The 18,655-nt window shown below is 33.0% G+C and overlaps 5 protein-coding genes across 5 annotated transcripts; 1 reads left to right on the forward strand and 4 right to left on the reverse strand.

The window, feature by feature from the left end:
* Positions 1-389: 389 nt before the first annotated feature.
* LOC107746875 (C-X-C motif chemokine 10-like) lies at positions 390-1,310 on the reverse strand. The gene is made up of 4 exons (XM_016561204.1): positions 1,222-1,310; positions 958-1,084; positions 753-842; positions 390-613 (listed from the first exon to the last, which is right to left on the reverse strand). The coding sequence occupies exons 1-4, from the start codon at positions 1,286-1,288 to the stop codon at positions 583-585; spliced, it is 315 nt and encodes a 104-aa protein (XP_016416690.1). The 5' UTR covers positions 1,289-1,310; the 3' UTR covers positions 390-582.
* Positions 1,311-3,438: 2,128 nt separating this feature from the next.
* LOC107746876 (C-X-C motif chemokine 11-like) lies at positions 3,439-4,312 on the reverse strand. Its single transcript, XM_016561205.1, has 4 exons — positions 4,205-4,312; positions 3,954-4,080; positions 3,752-3,841; positions 3,439-3,611 (listed from the first exon to the last, which is right to left on the reverse strand). Exons 1-4 carry the CDS (start codon positions 4,260-4,262, stop codon positions 3,521-3,523), a joined length of 366 nt encoding a protein of 121 aa, XP_016416691.1. The 5' UTR covers positions 4,263-4,312; the 3' UTR covers positions 3,439-3,520.
* Positions 4,313-9,473: 5,161 nt separating this feature from the next.
* Positions 9,474-10,264, reverse strand: LOC107746877 (C-X-C motif chemokine 11-like). The gene is made up of 4 exons (XM_016561206.1): positions 10,163-10,264; positions 9,912-10,038; positions 9,710-9,799; positions 9,474-9,564 (listed from the first exon to the last, which is right to left on the reverse strand). The coding sequence occupies exons 1-4, from the start codon at positions 10,218-10,220 to the stop codon at positions 9,474-9,476; spliced, it is 366 nt and encodes a 121-aa protein (XP_016416692.1). The 5' UTR covers positions 10,221-10,264.
* A 4,625-nt stretch (positions 10,265-14,889) lies between these two features.
* On the reverse strand, positions 14,890-15,622 carry LOC107746878 (C-X-C motif chemokine 10-like). Its single transcript, XM_016561207.1, has 4 exons — positions 15,561-15,622; positions 15,327-15,464; positions 15,133-15,219; positions 14,890-15,017 (listed from the first exon to the last, which is right to left on the reverse strand). Exons 1-4 carry the CDS (start codon positions 15,620-15,622, stop codon positions 15,005-15,007), a joined length of 300 nt encoding a protein of 99 aa, XP_016416693.1. The 3' UTR covers positions 14,890-15,004.
* Positions 15,623-16,908: 1,286 nt separating this feature from the next.
* Positions 16,909-17,543, forward strand: LOC107746862 (C-X-C motif chemokine 11-like). Its single transcript, XM_016561191.1, has 4 exons — positions 16,909-17,001; positions 17,102-17,228; positions 17,313-17,405; positions 17,531-17,543. Exons 1-4 carry the CDS (start codon positions 16,944-16,946, stop codon positions 17,541-17,543), a joined length of 291 nt encoding a protein of 96 aa, XP_016416677.1. The 5' UTR covers positions 16,909-16,943.
* The last annotated feature ends 1,112 nt before the right edge of the window (positions 17,544-18,655 follow it).

Consider the following 18,655-nt stretch of genomic DNA (forward strand, 5'->3'; position numbering starts at 1 on the left):
CCTTTAAAGTTGTCCAAATGAAGTTCTTAGCAATGCATATTACTAATCAAAAATTAAGTTTTAATATATTTACAGTAGGAAATTTACAAAATATCTTCATGGAACATGATCTTTACTAAAAAGAAAAATCAATAATTTTGACCTATACAATGTATTTTTGGCAATTGCTACAAATATACCCCAGTGACTTAAGACTGGTTTTGTGGTCCAGGGTCACATATAATATTTCTTCCAAACAGGCTACTTATAATGACTTATGTTTTTTATTTAGCTTATTTTTAATCTATGCTCTATAGAATGACCATAAGTACAAAAAAATATATACTGAAATGTCAACAAAAGCTTTATTTTGCAAGACTGTACATATGACACACTGTAATCAGGCATGTTTTGCGGTACTATTTTAAAATGTACAACAGTGATTAATGATCATGTTTATCAGAAAAAAAAAGATTTACGTTAAGCAAACATTAAGGAAAGATTTACATAAAAAATTTCAGTTCAAGATTTGTCTGAAGGATGTTGGTTACTGATTGTAGGGTGCTGATATATATTCTTCACTTCACAATAGCTCATATGGATTCATTTCTTCTCCTTTTTCTTCTGCAGGCTCCTAAAAATAATCAGAAACAGTTGATAGTGAGCCTTCTCTGTTTATTATGTATGAGTGTGAGAGAGAGAAGTATTCATATTGTATGGACATATAGTATATACAAAATATAATATAAAAAATATTAAAGGTTTATACTAACCTCTTTTCAATAGCCTTCATGATGTATTTCTGCATGAATTTAGATTCTGGATTCAAGCATTTCTGCTCTGTACTATTTTTCAGAGTAACACTACAAAAACACAAGACAAAATAAGCTGCATGATTATTTATGCCAGTCAACATATTTAAACAGAGATGTACAATATTTAGAGAATATTTGTATGTAAATAACAGTATACACTTACACAATCTCCTGGGTTTTACAAGAGGGACTTGGTGGAATAATTTCAACCTTCTCAATCAGTTTTGGAGGAACCATGTTCACACCTTTGTCAGCACAAAAACACCTGCCCTTCGGAACTCTAGCCTGGCCTGGAAGAGAAAAACAGTGCATTTTACCATTATCTGCAACACCCTGCCATGCAAAGAAGGTTTCACAATATAAATGCACAGTATGAAAAACAAAATTTGCATTTCTTCAATCTCTAAAGTTCAGAGATCAAACTCACCTTTCACCTCTACAACAAGCAGGCAGCCTAGAATAACCATCGCTGTAGTGATTTTCATGGTATTCATTTTATGTTTTCACCTCCCTAATGGCTGGTTATTGAAGTTGTGTATGATTAAGTTCAGCTGCTTTGTTTTTATGCTTTTGTAAGGGGTTTTCCCTCCCTGACAATTTTTCAGTTTTTGTTTCTATGGTCCTGCATCTGTACTTGTCTCGTTTCTCAGAAACACTTTCTTTTCATGTAGACTTGACCTTTCCAAGAATGAGGAAGCATTCATTCCAAAGATCGTTTTCTTTGGTCAATATTAGACTATAATTGCAATTATTTTGCAATATTAGACTATTATTGCAATGAAAAGCATTAGGTCATTAAAACATTAAAAGCATAAACATTGTGTAATTTAATGCACAATTTTTATTATGAATTTACAGATATCAGTCTATGTAAGTATTAATACTTGGGATTTCTGGTGACTCTTTATGTGGGTAACATTGCACCAGTAGGTGGCATGGCAACGAATAAGTGAGTCACTGAACCATTTTTCAATAGATATGTTAAAAAAACAATACATTCAGGTACAAAATAAGTGTGATTATGAGTGAGTCAGTGAATCATTTACTCAACCGAATCATTCAACAACCAGGGGCATAGCTGGACTTTTTTTTTTACTGTTGCACAAGCCCCATTGTAATGCCACTGTGCTCCTGTAAAATATTACCCAAACCCTTGTCTGACAATGGAGATGGCTGTATACCAACCTAAGAATCATTTTCAATTATGTACATAAGCAATTATGTAATGTGTGTTTTCTATCAGCTGTTTTAAATCAGAACTAGGGATGCAAGATTGTGAATGAATGAGTCGGTCAAATGGGTCTGCGTAAAGGTCTGGAGTTGTTAGTAACGAGATGTTTTACAAGGCAGAAAACAAAAGGAGTTGCAGGATGAGGTGAATTTTTACCTATAATTCTTTGTTCATAGGTAAACTCTTGTGCATACAGCTTTTGAACGACTCTGTACTACAGGTAAAGAAAATTTATATCCATCCAGTAGTATTAAACAGAGTATAAAAATATGAGGAAATGTTTTTGATGGGGGTACTGTGCCCAGTACAGAAAGAAATGCTTGAAACGTTCCTGTCAACTACTCATTCACAAGTGAGACGCTATTAGACACATGTGACATTTGAATCTGCTGTGGCTTAGTTTCAAACTATTTTTTCTTAGCTTATGAATAATAGTCAAAAGTAACTGACAATATTGTACGTAAAATGTATGTCTCTTCCTTGTAAATTGAACTATTGTATACATTGTGCTGCTGTTGTTCTGAATATCAGACTGCGACCTTGTGCAGGCAGCTGAATCACAGTGTGGTGATGGAAACCACAAACTAGTACACAGACCAACACTTCTTTTTAAATAGATGTTAATAGGTCAGTGGTTAGTTCCTCTCACTCACTACCCTTTTATTTTACATTCTATGTTCTATTTTAAAGTCAAAACAGTGATTTATTGAAATACATCAACATGGGAAAACCCCTTATAAGACTGGTATAATTATTGGTATAAACAGCTGTATTTTCTTTCAGGAATATCAATACAGTATATAGAGAATTTAAATACACTGCCATTCAAAAGTTTGGGATCAGTAAGATTTTTAATGTTTTTTAAAGAAGTCTCTTATGCTCACTAAGGCTGCATTTATTTGATCAAAAAACAGTAATATTGTGAAATATTATTACAATTTAAAATACCCGTTTTCTATTTTAAAATACTTTTTTTTTTAAATGCTAAGCTGGATTTTAATTCATTATGTATGTCATTTTCAGTTGATTGATTTATCCGGTGCAGTGGCAATCTACAGTGGCAAAAGTCTTCATATCAGTCAAAAATAGCTGTTTATAACTGAGACTCTGTTTAGCTATTTTTTTTAAAGCTTTATTGAGTTTTCACTTCCCAGACCTTGTGTTTTAGATGAGACTATTGTTACCCATGAGACTATTGCTTATTGGAGTGCCATATTCATTTACACTCAGAATGTCAGAATGCAAGAACTACTCTGAAAGAAGTCAGGAGACATAATTTATAGATAGAAACGCTTTATTTGACACATCTTTGTGGATAATGAAAATACAATCAGCATATTATAAAAAGACTGTACATATGACACATTGTTCAGTGGTCAGTGATCAGAGAAAAAATAATTTAATCAGCTTAGACAGGAAATATTTTTAGTTTAAAAGTTTTTTTTCTTCCAAATTGAACTCCAACTTATGAGGCAGAATATGAATACATATGAAGTCATTTGAAGGATGTTGGTGCTGATGATGATGTCATGGTGTTCTTCAGTGGCACAGAGGCAGTTGTACTGTGTGGTGCTGTCTGCTGGCTCCTGTGAAGATCAGAAATAGGTTAAATTTAGTTTCATTTCCCATTAATCAATTAATTATTTTTTAATTGCTTTCTGCCACACAAATCTACATCTCTGCATTGAATGTGTATGTGAAGCATGAGTAAATATACTATTCTCACCTCTTTTCAAGAGCATTTATGATGACATTTTGAGTGAATTTTGACTCTGGATTCATGCATTTCCGTCCTGCACCATTCTTCAGAGTGACACTATAAAAGAGCAAAAAGCAATGAGCTGAATCTTACTTGGGTTTGTTTTACAGTTGACAAATTAATTGAAAATGAAAATAAATGATTGTATACAAATGTAGGCTGTGCTTACATAATCTCATGTTTGCGACAAGATGGACTTGGAGGGATGATTTCAACCTTCTCAATGTTCTTCACTAAAACCATGTTTGCAGCTTTGTCTGCACAGAAGCACCTGCCCTTTGAAGACCTGTCCTGTCCTGGAAGAGAAATGTCATATATTTCATTAGAGTCTATTAACTGCAAAACATTACCATAAGCAAATGTACATTCTGAAGATATGCTGAATGCTCTTGATCTGCGATTCTCAGAGCTCAAACTCACCTTTCACCCCTACAGCGATCAGGCAGGCGAGAAGAACAAAAGCTGCAATAGTCTTCATTGTCTTCTTGCTCTCGTTGAACTGTGCTTGTGTTATGTCTGGGTCAGTGAGATTATGACTGAAGGACTTCAGGAGTTCATTTAAATACTGTAGGATCAGGGTTTCCCCTCAGTTTTAGTTCTCTTTTTAGGTTTCAGTACTCCAGCTTCCTCCCTTTTTTCTCTTTTTATTGCGATTTCTCCGAAGCACTTTCCTTAACCCTCATGGAGAGAAGCCTTGACTTAGGGCACCCTGTTTGTAACTTTCCATGAATGAGGAAGGATATATTGCTTAATTAGACTGGAATATCTGTGTAAATTATGATTTGGTGGGAGTACTACTGTACTAAAACATTGAAAGTGAAAAACTCTTGGGGCATTTCAGTTATTTTCAAAACATTTTAATTGATTGAATTTGATGGCTTTTATTGTCTGTTTTAAGCATATGACCATCTGTTGTTTACATTTTGTGTATAAATTAAGGTAACAATACACAGACATATAGAAAATGCACATGAAACTATTTATTAACACAATCTTTTGCTATGATTTCATTGCTAATGATCGATTGTTTGAAAGAAAAAAAAATCTGTGCAGGTAAAACACAGATACACAGTGACAGGCACCTGCATGTTACAACCAACAATTTCTATGTATCCAGTCTGACTGAATCCTGCTTATTTAGTAGTTTATAGCTACATTTTGAAGTTGTAGTTTGTTTCATTTACAAATTGGATGTAAATGTGGTCCTACTCTTTACTGAAATCAGCTTTCTTGATAGTTACATTTTATATCATTCTTAATCACCGATGCCCCTCAACCACCAGCACCCCTATTTGCTAGGTCTAGGACATTCTCTGTTTTTCTTGCAATGTAGTTTACCAAAGAGGTCTGCCATCTAAGTCCTAACCAGATTTATCCCTGCTAAGCGGCAGAGTAGCAGACTTGACCTTTCCAAGAATGAGGAAGGAATCATTTGAATTATTATTTTCTTTTGGCAATATTAGACTATAATTGCAATGAAAAGCATTAGGCCAATAAAACTAAAAAAAACATGAACATTGTGTAATTTAACACCAGTGGTGGACGAAGTACACAAATCAAGTACTTGAGTAAAAGTACAGATCCGTATTATAAAATATTACTCCAGTAAAAGTAAAAGTACTCAGTTTTCAATTTTACTCGAGCGTGTCAGCGCACGTGATATATTATAAGGAGTAACGATAAGTTTTATTAAATGTAGTGAAGTAAAAAGTACGATCTTATGCTTTGGAATGTAGTGAAGTAAAAGTAAAAGTTACTCAAAATAAAACTACTCCAGTAAAGTACAGATACTTGAAAAATGTACTTAAGTACAGTAACGAAATTAAACTACTTCGTTACTGTCCACCACTGTTTAATACACATTTTTTTAAAAGACAGACTGTCGGTATTAGTGGGGATTCCCAGGAGAAAAAATTGCACTTCCATAAGATACTTAAAGTGCTCTATTTTCATGTACTCATTTTGTACTTAATATACTAAAAATTATTATTTTGTACTTCTTAATCTTTAGAACATCTAAATGTACTCAAATGGGCTTATTACCAATTGTAGTGCACTTGAATCCATCTTTCATACACTAGTGGGTTCAAGTGTACTACAAGTGGTATCTAAATACATTTTTTAAATACAGAGATAGAATGCTAAAAGCACATTTTAGTTCATATTCATGCTGTCCAAAAATAGCACATTTGAGTACACTTAGATGCTCTTAAGATTATCTTAAGAAGTACTAAAGAATAATGTTTTAGTATATTAAGTACAAAATTAGTGCGTGAAAATAGAGCACTTTAAGTACATTATGGAAGTGCACTTTTGGGGGGGATTTCCAGTGACTCTTTATGCAGGTAACATTGCACCAGTAGGTGGCGTGGCAACAAGTAAGTGAGTCACTGAACCATTTCCCAATAGATTTGTTAAAAAACAATACATTCAGGTAAAACAAGTGTGATTATGAGTGAGTCAATGAATCAGCTGAATCCTTCAACAACCAGGGGCTTAGCTGGACCTTTTTACTGTTGCACAAGCCCCATTGAAATGCTGCTGTGCTCTAGTAAAATATCTGACAATGGAGATGACTGCATACCAACCTAAGAATCAAAATATTATCTAAAATGTGCATCACTCAGTAATGATTCCTTGTTTATTGAACTATTGTACACATACTGTTGTTGTTCTGTGGCCTTGTGCAGACAGCTGAATCGCAGTGTGGTGATGTAAACCACAAACTACACAGACCAACACTTCTTTTTTTTAAATAGATCTTAATAGAGGTCAGTTGTTAGTGGTTCTCACTACACTTTTAATTTGCATTGCATGTTCTATTTTAAAGTCTTTAATAAAAACATTGATTTATGGAAATTTGGAAATGCTGACATGCACAAATGTCATCAATATGGGAAAACGTATAAGACTGGTATAATTACTTCTATAAACACAGCTGTTTTTTTTTTCAGGCATATCAATACAGTATATAGAGAATATATATACACTGTTGTTTAAAGGTTTGGGATCAATAAGATTTTGAATGTTTTTTTAAATAAGTCTCTTATGCTCACTAAGGCTGTATTTATTTGATCAAAAATACAGAAAAAACTGTAATATTGTGAAATATTATTACAATTTAAAATAACTCTTTTCTGTTTTAATATAAATATAATTTCTTCCTGTGATGCTAAGCTGAATTTTCATCAGCCATTTCTCCAGTCTTCAGTGTCACATGATCCTTCAGAAATCATTCTAGTATGCTGATTTATCATCAGTGTTGGAAACAGTTGTGCAGCTTAATATGTTTTGGAACCTGTGATACTTTTTCCAGGATTCTTTGATGAATGAATAAAAACATTTTATCAACTTAACACATTCTTGGTGAATAAAAATATTTTCTTTAAAAAAATACTGCCCCAAAACGTTTGAACGGTAGTGTATACATTGTTACAAATGATTTCTATTTTGCTATTTAAATGCTGTTCTTTTTAACCTTGTATTCATCAAATATCCTGATTAAAATGTCACAGGTTCCAAAACATATTAAGCAGCACAACTGTTTCCAACATTGATAATAAATCAGCATATTAGAATGATTTCTGAAGGACACTGAAGAATAATGATACTGAAAATTCAGCTTTGCTTCATAGGAATAAATACATTTGACAGAATATTCACATACAAAAGAGCTATTTTAAATTACAAAAATATTTCACAATATTCGTTTTTTTATGTATTTTGATCAAATAAATGCAGCCTAAATGAGCATAAGAGACTTCTTTGAAAAATATTAAAAACCTTACTGATCCCAAACTTCTGAACAGCAGTGTATGTATAGGTAGGTAGCTAGGTAGATAGATAGATAGATGGATGGATGGATGGATGGATGGATAGATAGATAGATAGATAGATAGATAGATAGATAGATAGATAGCAGGTGTGGACAGTAACTAAGTAGTTTAATTTCGTTACTGTACTTAAGTAGTGAACACTAATTTCTTTACTTTACTGGAGTAAGTATTTAACCTTGTATTCATCAAATATCCTGATTAAAATGTCACAGGTTCCAAAACATATTAAGCAGCACAACTGTTTCCAACATTGATAATAAATCAGCATATTAGAATGATTTCTGAAGGACACTGAAGAATAATGATACTGAAAATTCAGCTTTGCTTCATAGGAATAAATACATTTGACAGAATATTCACATACAAAAGAGCTATTTTAAATTACAAAAATATTTCACAATATTCGTTTTTTTATGTATTTTGATCAAATAAATGCAGCCTAAATGAGCATAAGAGACTTCTTTGAAAAATATTAAAAACCTTACTGATCCCAAACTTCTGAACAGCAGTGTATGTATAGGTAGGTAGCTAGGTAGATAGATAGATAGATAGATGGATGGATGGATGGATGGATGGATAGATAGATAGATAGATAGATAGACAGATAGATAGAAATATTGTGGGTATGGGATCTCAATGTCTGCTCTAACGATACAATGAAAGAATAACAGTGAACACTAATTGCTTTTTTGTTCATGTATTCACTATATTCCATCACTTCCTCCTCTCTTCCTTTTTCAAGAGAGACTCATTTGTTTAAACTTTCTTTCATTAATGATGACGCAACTAACAATAAGCAGAGCAGAAGTTCCCATGTTTAAGATGTTTAAGGCTTTTTTTAACAGTTTCTTCTGATCACAGTTGGAAGTAGCTGTCTAGATGTTGTTTTAATTCATTATGTGGAATGGAAATGTAGCTTGATATCATTTTCAGTTGATTGATTTATCCAGTGCAGTGGCAATCAACATTAGCTTGCACTGGCAAAAGTCTTTATACCAGCCATATCAGTCAACTGAGACACTGTTTAAAATAGTAGCAGTCTTTAAAACTTAACTTAACTTTCACGTCCCAGACCTCGTGTTTTAGATGCCCATGAGACTATTGCTTATTGTAAATGGATTATCATATGCATTTTTACTCAGAATGTCAGAATGCAAGAACTACTCTGAAAGAGGTCAGGAGACATATTTTATAGATATAAAAGTTTTATTTGACACATCTTTGTGGATAATGAAAATACAATCATAAAACAAATTATAAAAAGACTGTACATATGACACATTTGTGAGAATGTTTGTGAAAACAACCCAGTGGTCAGATAAAAAATAATTTTATCAGCTTAGACAGGAAATATTTTTAGTTTGAAAGTTTTTTTTTCTAAATTGAACTCCAACTTATGAGGCAGAATATGAATACATATGAAGTCATTTGAAGGATGTTGGTGCTGATGATGATGTCATGGTGTTCTTCAGTGGCACAGAGGCAGTTGTACTGTGTGGTGCTGTCTGCTGGCTCCTGTGAAGATCAGAAATAGGTTAAATTTAGTTTCATTTCCCATTAATCAATTAATTAAGTCTTTTTTAAATTGCTCTCTGCCACACAAATCTACATCTTTGCATTGAATATATATGTGAAGCATGAGCAAATATACTATTCTCACCTCTTTTCAAGAGCCTTTATGATGACATTTTGAGTGAATTTTGACTCTGGATTCATGCATTTCCGTCCTGCACCATTCTTCAGAGTGACACTATAAAAGAGCAAAAAGCAATGAGCTGAATCTTACTTGGGTTTGTTTTACAGTTGACAAATTAATTGAAAATGAAAATAAATGATTGTATACAAATGTAAAGTCATTTGAAGGATGTTGGTGCTGATGATGATGTCATGGTGTTCTTCAGTGGCACAGAGGCAGTTGTACTGTGTGGTGCTGTCTGCTGGCTCCTGTGAAGATCAGAAATAGGTTAAATTTAGTTTCATTTGCCATTAATCAATTAATTAAGTCTTTTTTAAATTGCTCTCTGCCACACAAATCTACATCTCTGCATTGAATGTGTATGTGAAGCATGAGTAAATATACTATTCTCACCTCTTTTCAAGAGCCTTTATGATGACATTTTGAGTGAATTTTGACTCTGGATTCATGCATTTCCGTCCTGCACCATTCTTCAGAGTGACACTATAAAAGAGCAAAAAGCAATGAGCTGAATCTTACTTGGGTTTGTTTTACAGTTGACAAATTAATTGAAAATGAAAATAAATGATTGTATACAAATGTAGGCTGTGCTTACATAATCTCATGTTTGCGACAAGATGGACTTGGAGGGATGATTTCAACCTTCTCAATGTTCTTCACTAAAACCATGTTTGCAGCTTTGTCTGCACAGAAGCACCTGCCCTTTGAAGACCTGTCCTGTCCTGGAAGAGAAATGTCATATATTTCATTAGAGTCTATTAACTGCAAAACATTACCATAAGCAAATGTACATTCTGAAGATATGCTGAATGCTCTTGATCTGCGATTCTCAGAGCTCAAACTCACCTTTCACCCCTACAGCGATCAGGCAGGCGAGAAGAACAAAAGCTGCAATAGTCTTCATTGTCTTCTTGCTCTCGTTGAACTGTGCTTGTGTTATGTCTGGGTCAGTGAGATTATGACTGAAGGACTTCAGGAGTTCATTTAAATACTGTAGGATCAGGGTTTCCCCTCAGTTTTAGTTCTCTTTTTAGGTTTCAGTACTCCAGCTTCCTCCCTTTTTTCTCTTTTTATTGCGATTTCTCCGAAGCACTTTCCTTAACCCTCATGGAGAGAAGCCTTGACTTAGGGCACCCTGTTTGTAACTTTCCATGAATGAGGAAGGATATATTGCTTAATTAGACTGGAATATAGTGTGAATTGTGTTTTGGTGGGAGTACTACTAGATGTTAGGCTAAAACACTGAAAAACAGGCATTTCAGATATTTTAAAAATGTTTTAATTGATTGAATTTCATGGCTTTTATTGTCTGTTTTTAAACACATGACAATCTGTTGTGTATAAATTAAGGTAACAATACACAAATATAGAAAATGCACACTGAACCTATTTATTAATACAATCTTTTGCAATAATTGTAATGATAATGACCCACTGTTTCAAAGAAATCTGTGCAGATAAATACAGTACACGGTGACAGGCACCCAAGTAACAACCAACAATTTCTGTGCATTCAATCTGACTGATTCCTGCTCCTGTTTATAGCTACACTGTGAAGTTGAAGTTTGTTTAATTTTTGACTGTTTACCAATTGGATGTAATTGTGGTCCTACCCTTTACTGAAATCAGCTTTCTCAATAGTCAAGTTTTATATCATTCTTAATCACCCACTCCCCTTAACCACCAACACCCCTATCTGCTAGGATAATATCCATTTTTCTATAGATTTTTTTCTTGCAGTGTTTTCCCAAAGAGGTCTGCCATCCAAGTCCTAACCAGACTCAACCCTGCTTAGCGTCAGAGTATTAGCTGCTGGTCATCATTAAAGATCATTTTCAATGTAGTAACCCAAAGATTATAGTTTTAACACCACAGTTCAGCCGAGTCAATAACAACCAATGAAAAAATAAAAAAAGCTTCTTAGCTTATACTCTAAAAACATAATGAGTGGATCTACTACCACAACTTAAATAAATGCATGATTGCAAAAAATCTAATTTATTAAATGTATTTATCAACCTATATGTAAAGTTCTGTTGTCATAATATATATATATATATTTTTTACATCTGTTTAATACTGTGTGTAATTTAAACTCAAATATCTGCGTCAACTGATATGTGTGTGTGTGTGTGTGTGTGTGTGTGTGTGCGTGTGTGTTTAAATACTGTTTCTGTTATGTTATAGTTTTTGTGATTACCATTTTTGCCAGTGAATGTTTTACTTCATTGAATGTACTTGCTAATTAAGTTACATTAAGCATGTGATATGCTAGCCAAAAGTTTTTTTTAGCAAGTTGATCAAATTTATAAATATTTACCTTTACCTATTTAACACAAGATCTGTTACAGTCATTTTTGGTCTGTGAAATAAAAAAAATAAAAAAAAAGATCCATTTCCATGATCACAAAATGTGGCTGGGATCTTTTGGTTTTGCTGGTGTGCTTGTGGATGTTTCATTTATTTATTATGAAGGCATTAAGAAACCACAAACAAGGATGTGGGACAAAACGTGTATTTTCTGTGGAAGATGGTCAGTTGTTTTCACTACCTCTTTATTTTCAAGTCAGTCTAAACAATATTTGTTACATTTGAGGGTAAAAAGCTGATGACATATATCGGTTTGTCCATAAATTATTGTATAGTTTTCTCTAAGCACTCCTGGATCGTATTTTTCAAATGAGACTTTTTTGGTGAGCCAGGTAAGTTTGAGGATAAACTGGCATAAACGAAACCTTTAGGAAAAGTTTCTAGTCAAAATGGGTTTTGTCATATATTTGTATGGTATGTACAACACTTAACGTAAAGCAAGTAACGTTTGTTTGCAGATTATTAAATATTTCAGTGATGAAAATTTTCTAATGATGAAATTCAGTGATTAATCAGAGTTCCAATGTTGAAATTCATACCAAATAGTTTAATGCATAAACAAACTGCAAATCAGCTCATTAGACAAAACTTCTCATTTCACTGGAATGTTATCAAGTGTTTTCACTACCCTTTTCTTTATATAGGATCTTAACCAGACATTGTGTTGAAGTCTAAGCTAATGACTTAGCACAATCATGCTGATGAAATGCAAAACTGAAACTGAAAAAAATGGAAACTGGAAAACTTTTTGTGAAATCTGGAAATGTCACTTCAACTGCTACATATATATATATTTTTTAAATAGAGTGATTATGCATGCACAATGCATGCTGGTATTATCAGTTAACACCAGTAAAGCATGGAGTGTCGCAAGGATCTGTCTTAGGCCCTCTGCTATTTTCAATATACATGTTGCCCCTTGGTAATATTATTAGAAAATATGAGATTAGTTTCCATTGTTATGTTGATGATACCCAACTATATATTTCAACAAGACCAGATGAAACTTCTAAATTAACTAAGCCAATAGAGTGTTAAAAATGTAAAAGATTGGATGACCAATAATTTTCTCCTATTAAATTAGGATAAGACAAAGAATCTCATAACACAGAATCTATTAGATTAAAATTTCCATCTAGACGGATATACTGTTACTTCCTCTACAGTCAAAAATTTGGATGTAATATTAGACAGCAACTTTTGTTTTGAAATTCATATTTCACGTTACAAAAACAGCATTCTTCCATCTTAGAAACATTGCCAAGCTATGGAACAGGTTACCTGTTTCTGATGCAGAAAAGCTAGTTCATGCATTCATGACCTCAAGACTGGACTATTGTAATGCACTGCTATGTAGTTGTCCTGCATATTCAATAAACAAGCTACAGGTGGTCCAAAATGCAGCGGCTAGAGTCCTTACCAGGTCAAGAAAACATGATCATGCTAGAGTCCTTACCAGGTCAAGAAAATATGATCATATTACCCCAATTTTACAATCTCTACACTGGCTACCAATTAAGTTCTGTATCAGGTACAAAATATTACTACTTACTTATACGCTGTGCTAATTTTTCTCTATTTGCTTCTCTGTTTCTGCCACGGGATGGGCATCCGAGGTAACTTGGAATTACACAAGCTTCAGTCTGGATTCAACCCTTACAAAGATCTGAGATGACTAAACACCTGAGAAGAGATGATGCCAACCCCTCAGAGGACCTCAGATGATGCCAACCCTGAAACAACATACAGAACTACCAAATGTTGCTATAAATTTGATTGCAATAATCATTGCTGTTAATAGTGTTCATCTTTTGTTTGAATACGTCATTAACTAACTGCATGATATTTACTGTACATTTCTGACATATGGACATAAACTTGACATAGTCACCTCTGATAAGCTACTCCCAATTAAATATAATGTAGAAACTTACATTTTCTGTGAAGCTGCTTGGCAAAGATTTGTATTGGGGAAAATACTATACAAATAAATGTGAATTGAACTGAATAAAATTCAAAGTTACTTTTTTTTATACTCATTTGTCTATTCTCTATTTTTATCTATTCTAGTCTACTTTAGAATAGTCTATTGTCTTTATTATTAGTGTTATATTTCATTTTATTAACTTAATTTATGTACGTCTGCGCTATGTCTGTACTTTTTTCTGCACTGGAAGTTCCTGTAATCAAGATCAATGTATTGTGTGCATAAACACACTTGGCAATAAAGCTCTTTCTTATTCTGATTCTTACATTTTAGAATTCATTAAGTTATTATTTTATTTTCATTCATTTATTTCATTATTTCATATTATTTCATTACACTCATTTATTTCATTTGAGCAGAATCATGCAGTCTGAACTCAGTTTACATGCAATTATCACTTCAGTATATTAAAAAATATTGGCCTGTTTATGATTCATATGTAATTCAGACATATCACTCTGACTGGGATAATGTTATTCGATTTGTATGTCAATAATTTTAACTAAATTGTCAAAATGCATTTACACTTGTGATGAATGAATGAATGAATGAATGAATTAATTAATATTTTGTGCATGATGTACAAAAATCTGACAGTTGAGGAGGCTACTTGTCCCAAATACAAGGTCATCTTATTCAAGTGAACCAAGATAGCCTCCTTTGATTTTCATATACTCATATTTTCATATATATCATGATTTTTTGATTTTGTGCTTTAGACAGTTTTAGACAATGTTTCCATTCCTTGAAGATGCATCCTTGTCCTTTATGCTAAAACAGTTTTTGCGCGAAGAATTAACAGAGACCAAAGAGCTAGAATTTATGGAAGACAAAAACTTTTATTTGATAACACAGTGGACACAGATGGACAATGAAATAATAAACATCATAAGTGGACTGTATAACAGCAATAACAGTGTTTATTTGTTTTATGAACATAAAACAAAAATTATACACAAAATGATATATACAGTAGTCAACATTTGAAGTGGATCAAAAAAGTTAATCAAAGTTGTCCTAAGACAAGACAAGAACGCATTTTGGTTTTAGGTTTTAGGACAACTTTGATGAAAGGCTTTGATCCACTTCAAATGTTTACTACTGTATATATATATATATTTACTTTTTATAATTTTATAATTTGAAATTTATAATTACTACACAGTCAGTTGTATAAATTATCAAGCAGAAAATATTTACAGTTTATGCATATGTGTTCTAGGCAAACTCATGCAATGTATGCAAACTGTCAGCTAGAGGTCATACAGCATCTGAGGATGTTCTTCACTGGCATTATAACACAGCAGCTAATCCAGTCTCGCACTAAGCATCTACTGCCGGGCCCTGTAAAGATCAGAAATAGTTAATTATATATTAGTTTAAATATTCTATATTATTTGTATATAATTTATTCATTTCAGAAATTGCCAATAGGTCAAACAAAAAATGTTACGTTCACATCTTTTCAAGAGCCCTCTTGATTAAATTCTGTGTGAATTTAGATTCCGGATTCAAGCATTTCCGCTCTGTGCTCTTCAGATTGACACTGGAAATAAAAAAGGAAAGATGAGCTGAAGGTGTTCAAGAGGGTTGAGACAGCAGCATGATCATTAATAGTAAATATCTGTACAAAACCATTGTTTTTGTCCTTACATAATCTCCTGTTTCCCACAAGATGGACTTGGAGGAATGATTTCAACCTTCTCAATGTTCTTCAGTAAAATCACATTCACTCCTTTGTCAGCACAGAAGCACCTGCCTTTGGAAAACTTTATTAGCAAAAAGATGGTACTTTATAGGCTGCAGAACAGCATGATAAAAAACTAATATTTTTAAGAGATACAGTTATATTACAAATATTCAATTATAGGTCTTAATAGGCATCACTCACCTTGTACTTCCGTTGCAAGCAGACAGGAAAGAAATACAAAAACTGCTGTAGTCTTCATTGTTTTTAAAGTTTTGACGATTGTCTAAGACTGTTATTGCCAGTTCAGCTACAGTACGTATAGCTGTCAGAAGATCAGGGATTTACAGAGCGGACTCAGTTCCCAGTTTCAATTTCACAAGCACGGCAGTTTTGATTTCCCATTTCTTTGAAATGCCCTGACTTTGTCTCGTGTCGTTTAGTGCAAAGATTATTCTGGCCAATGAGGAAGAATTATAATTTGTTTTACAGCAATTTTGGAAGTTGGTGTAAATTCTTTCAAACACTCTTTGAAGCCCAAGGTAAATGAAGGGATCAAATGTAAAATCTCTGCACAAGCGCTAAAGCATCCATTATACTGGCAATCATCCTTAATTATAATACTCTTTGGTCAGACAACAGCAAACAGTGTTCAACTCCATGTGCATAAATTATTCAAATGTTTAAACTGCCATTATAAACACAATATTTTGGATTATGAAATGACCAATGTTGTGATGATGAAAATCAGTGACATCACGTCAAACGTGAACCCAACTTCTGTTTTCAGAGAAATCAGTCATCAGTTTTCACTACCTCTGCATATGGAATAGAGTCTTAATAAGAAGCTCACACTTATGAAGGGTTTTGCAAACTCATGTCATGAGCAAAATGTTTACTTTGATCTTTTCTGTTGCATTTCTAATGCAGAAGCAGAAGACCATCATACAAATAACAATGTTTTGTGAACATGTAGGTTAAGTGTATGTGTACGTCTAGCACACTATAGTGCTGATTGTTAAACTTTATGTTTATATTACCTCATCAACATGCTGTTTAGTATGATTAATACATATGAACCCAATCTGGTTCTTATACACATAAGCTACAGTCTTGATTCTTTGTGTTTATGTATTTTGCCACCAATTTACCAAAACACAAAATAGTTAAATTTTCTCATGAGATTGGGGGGCAGTTGCATAAACATAGTCATTATGCTAAGACTGTGTTTTAAAATCTGCACGACATGAATATTGCGATTATCTTTTCTTCCCTACACTGTGAAAAAGAAACTGTACTGGCAGCTCATTTATTTATATATATATATAGTATGTGTGCCATATAAACCTGATGAAATGAACCCAAACAAAATGATGAAAACACTGCACAGTATTTCCCAGAAACTGAGTAAGATATAGAATGAGTAACTGGAACTCAGCCAGATCTTATCCCCCACTAGAGCAGCAAACAGGGAAATCCCAGAATGTCTCTGATGTAGCATATAAAACGAAGCCAGTCAGCTCATTTATTCACATTTGGTCAGTCAAGTGGCTTAAAGTGAAGACCTTCAAGAGATTGAAACAATGAAGACTGTGGCAGCTCTACTTGTTTTTGTCAGTTTGGCCATTGTTGCTATTGAAGGTAAAATTGTTTTTGCTTTTTTAAAAACATTTCACTAACTCAGCACAATCTGTTGCTTCGTTGTTTCAGAATAATCATTTCCGTCATTTATTTCTATCAGGGAAGCCCGGGATTGGAATCCAAAGATGTTTATGTCATGGTGCTGGTCTCAAAATGGTGAGGCCAAAGCTGATAGAGAAAGTTGAAATTCACCCTATTAGTCCATCCTGTGGACATCTGGAGGTTGTGTAAGTACATTATTATTTCTAATTGAATTTAAGACATTATCAATCTATGTTCTCTTTAAATAACCTGATGATGTGTCTGAACAGTGTCACACTGAAAAATGGTGAAGGTCGAAGATGCTTAAACACAGAGTCATTGTTTACCAAGAACATCATTGAGAGGATTGCAAAAAAGACCAGGTGAGTCATATCAATCACATAACAACTGATATTAAAGACCTGAGCTTCATATCTTTCATTAAAAAATTCTTTAAAAATTAAGAAATACAATGGAGTAATGTTTATTTATGTTTCTTCTTTTTCAGGAGTGCTCAGTAAAATGTGTGACGGTTGTGGCCACTGTGGACTCATGTCATTAAAAAGCTGTATTGATTCTTTCATTTATTACAATAGAGTATTTTATATATTATATTTACACATTATGTTATGAGTAGTTTAATTTATTTAAAAACAATGTGTTGGATGTTCTTCTGTTTGTTGTTAAATGTCAGATGAAAGTTTCAAATAAAATCTTGTGAAGGTTTGATAATTTTTGTGTTTATGGTCTTGGTCATTGGTTCCTGAAGAAATATTAGTTATGTTACATGTCTCTGTGTGTGTGCAAAAAGTAAATAGGAGATGCAAAGTAAAGATGCAAATAAAGATGCAAAGTTATTGCCTGGTCAGATGCAACCAATTAATTTTTTCCCCCATACCATTTAACACTTAAAAACATGTTATTTCCACCTAATATACACATATATATATATATAAAAAAAGTAATATTAAAAATATACAATAAAAAGGCGTATTTACAACAAGACACAATACGAAATAACAAGGGAAACTGAGTAATGGAAAATATCTCAACACCACAAATCAAGGGTGAACACGGAAATATCACATTTCTGACAATATATATGAAAATGGTACAAGAAATGCCATAGTTAGAATAGAATAGAATAGAATAGCTTTTTATTGTCATTGTACAGCTGTACAGCGAAATTTTTTTGCTCTCACACTGAAGTGCACACATACATACAAGAATTTACATAGAAGTACATTTAACAAAATGCAAACAATGATACAGAAAATATAAACAGTGCAATGTAAACAGGTGTGCAGTAGACAGTGCAAATGTAAACAGTTATATATACTAAATGTGCAAAATAGTTATAGTGCAAATGTATTAGATATGTACAATGAGTGAAATATTAATAAATCGAGAGAATTAAGGAATAAATATATAAATATGAGAACAGGGTATTGCACAGGTACACCAGTAGCTGTATGAGTAGTAAGTGTATAGTCCTTAGTATTCCACAACCTTTGAAGCTTGTGATTAAGTGATATGTCTTTTATTAGTCAAGTTTAAGTCAAGTCAAGTTTATATGTACAGCGCTTTTCACGATACAAATCATTGCAAAGCAACTTTACAGCAAATTAAGTTT

This window comes from Sinocyclocheilus rhinocerous, unplaced genomic scaffold (genome assembly GCF_001515625.1).
Source record: "Sinocyclocheilus rhinocerous isolate Xijiao unplaced genomic scaffold, SAMN03320098_v1.1 scaffold468, whole genome shotgun sequence".
Lineage (NCBI taxonomy): Eukaryota > Metazoa > Chordata > Actinopteri > Cypriniformes > Cyprinidae > Sinocyclocheilus > Sinocyclocheilus rhinocerous.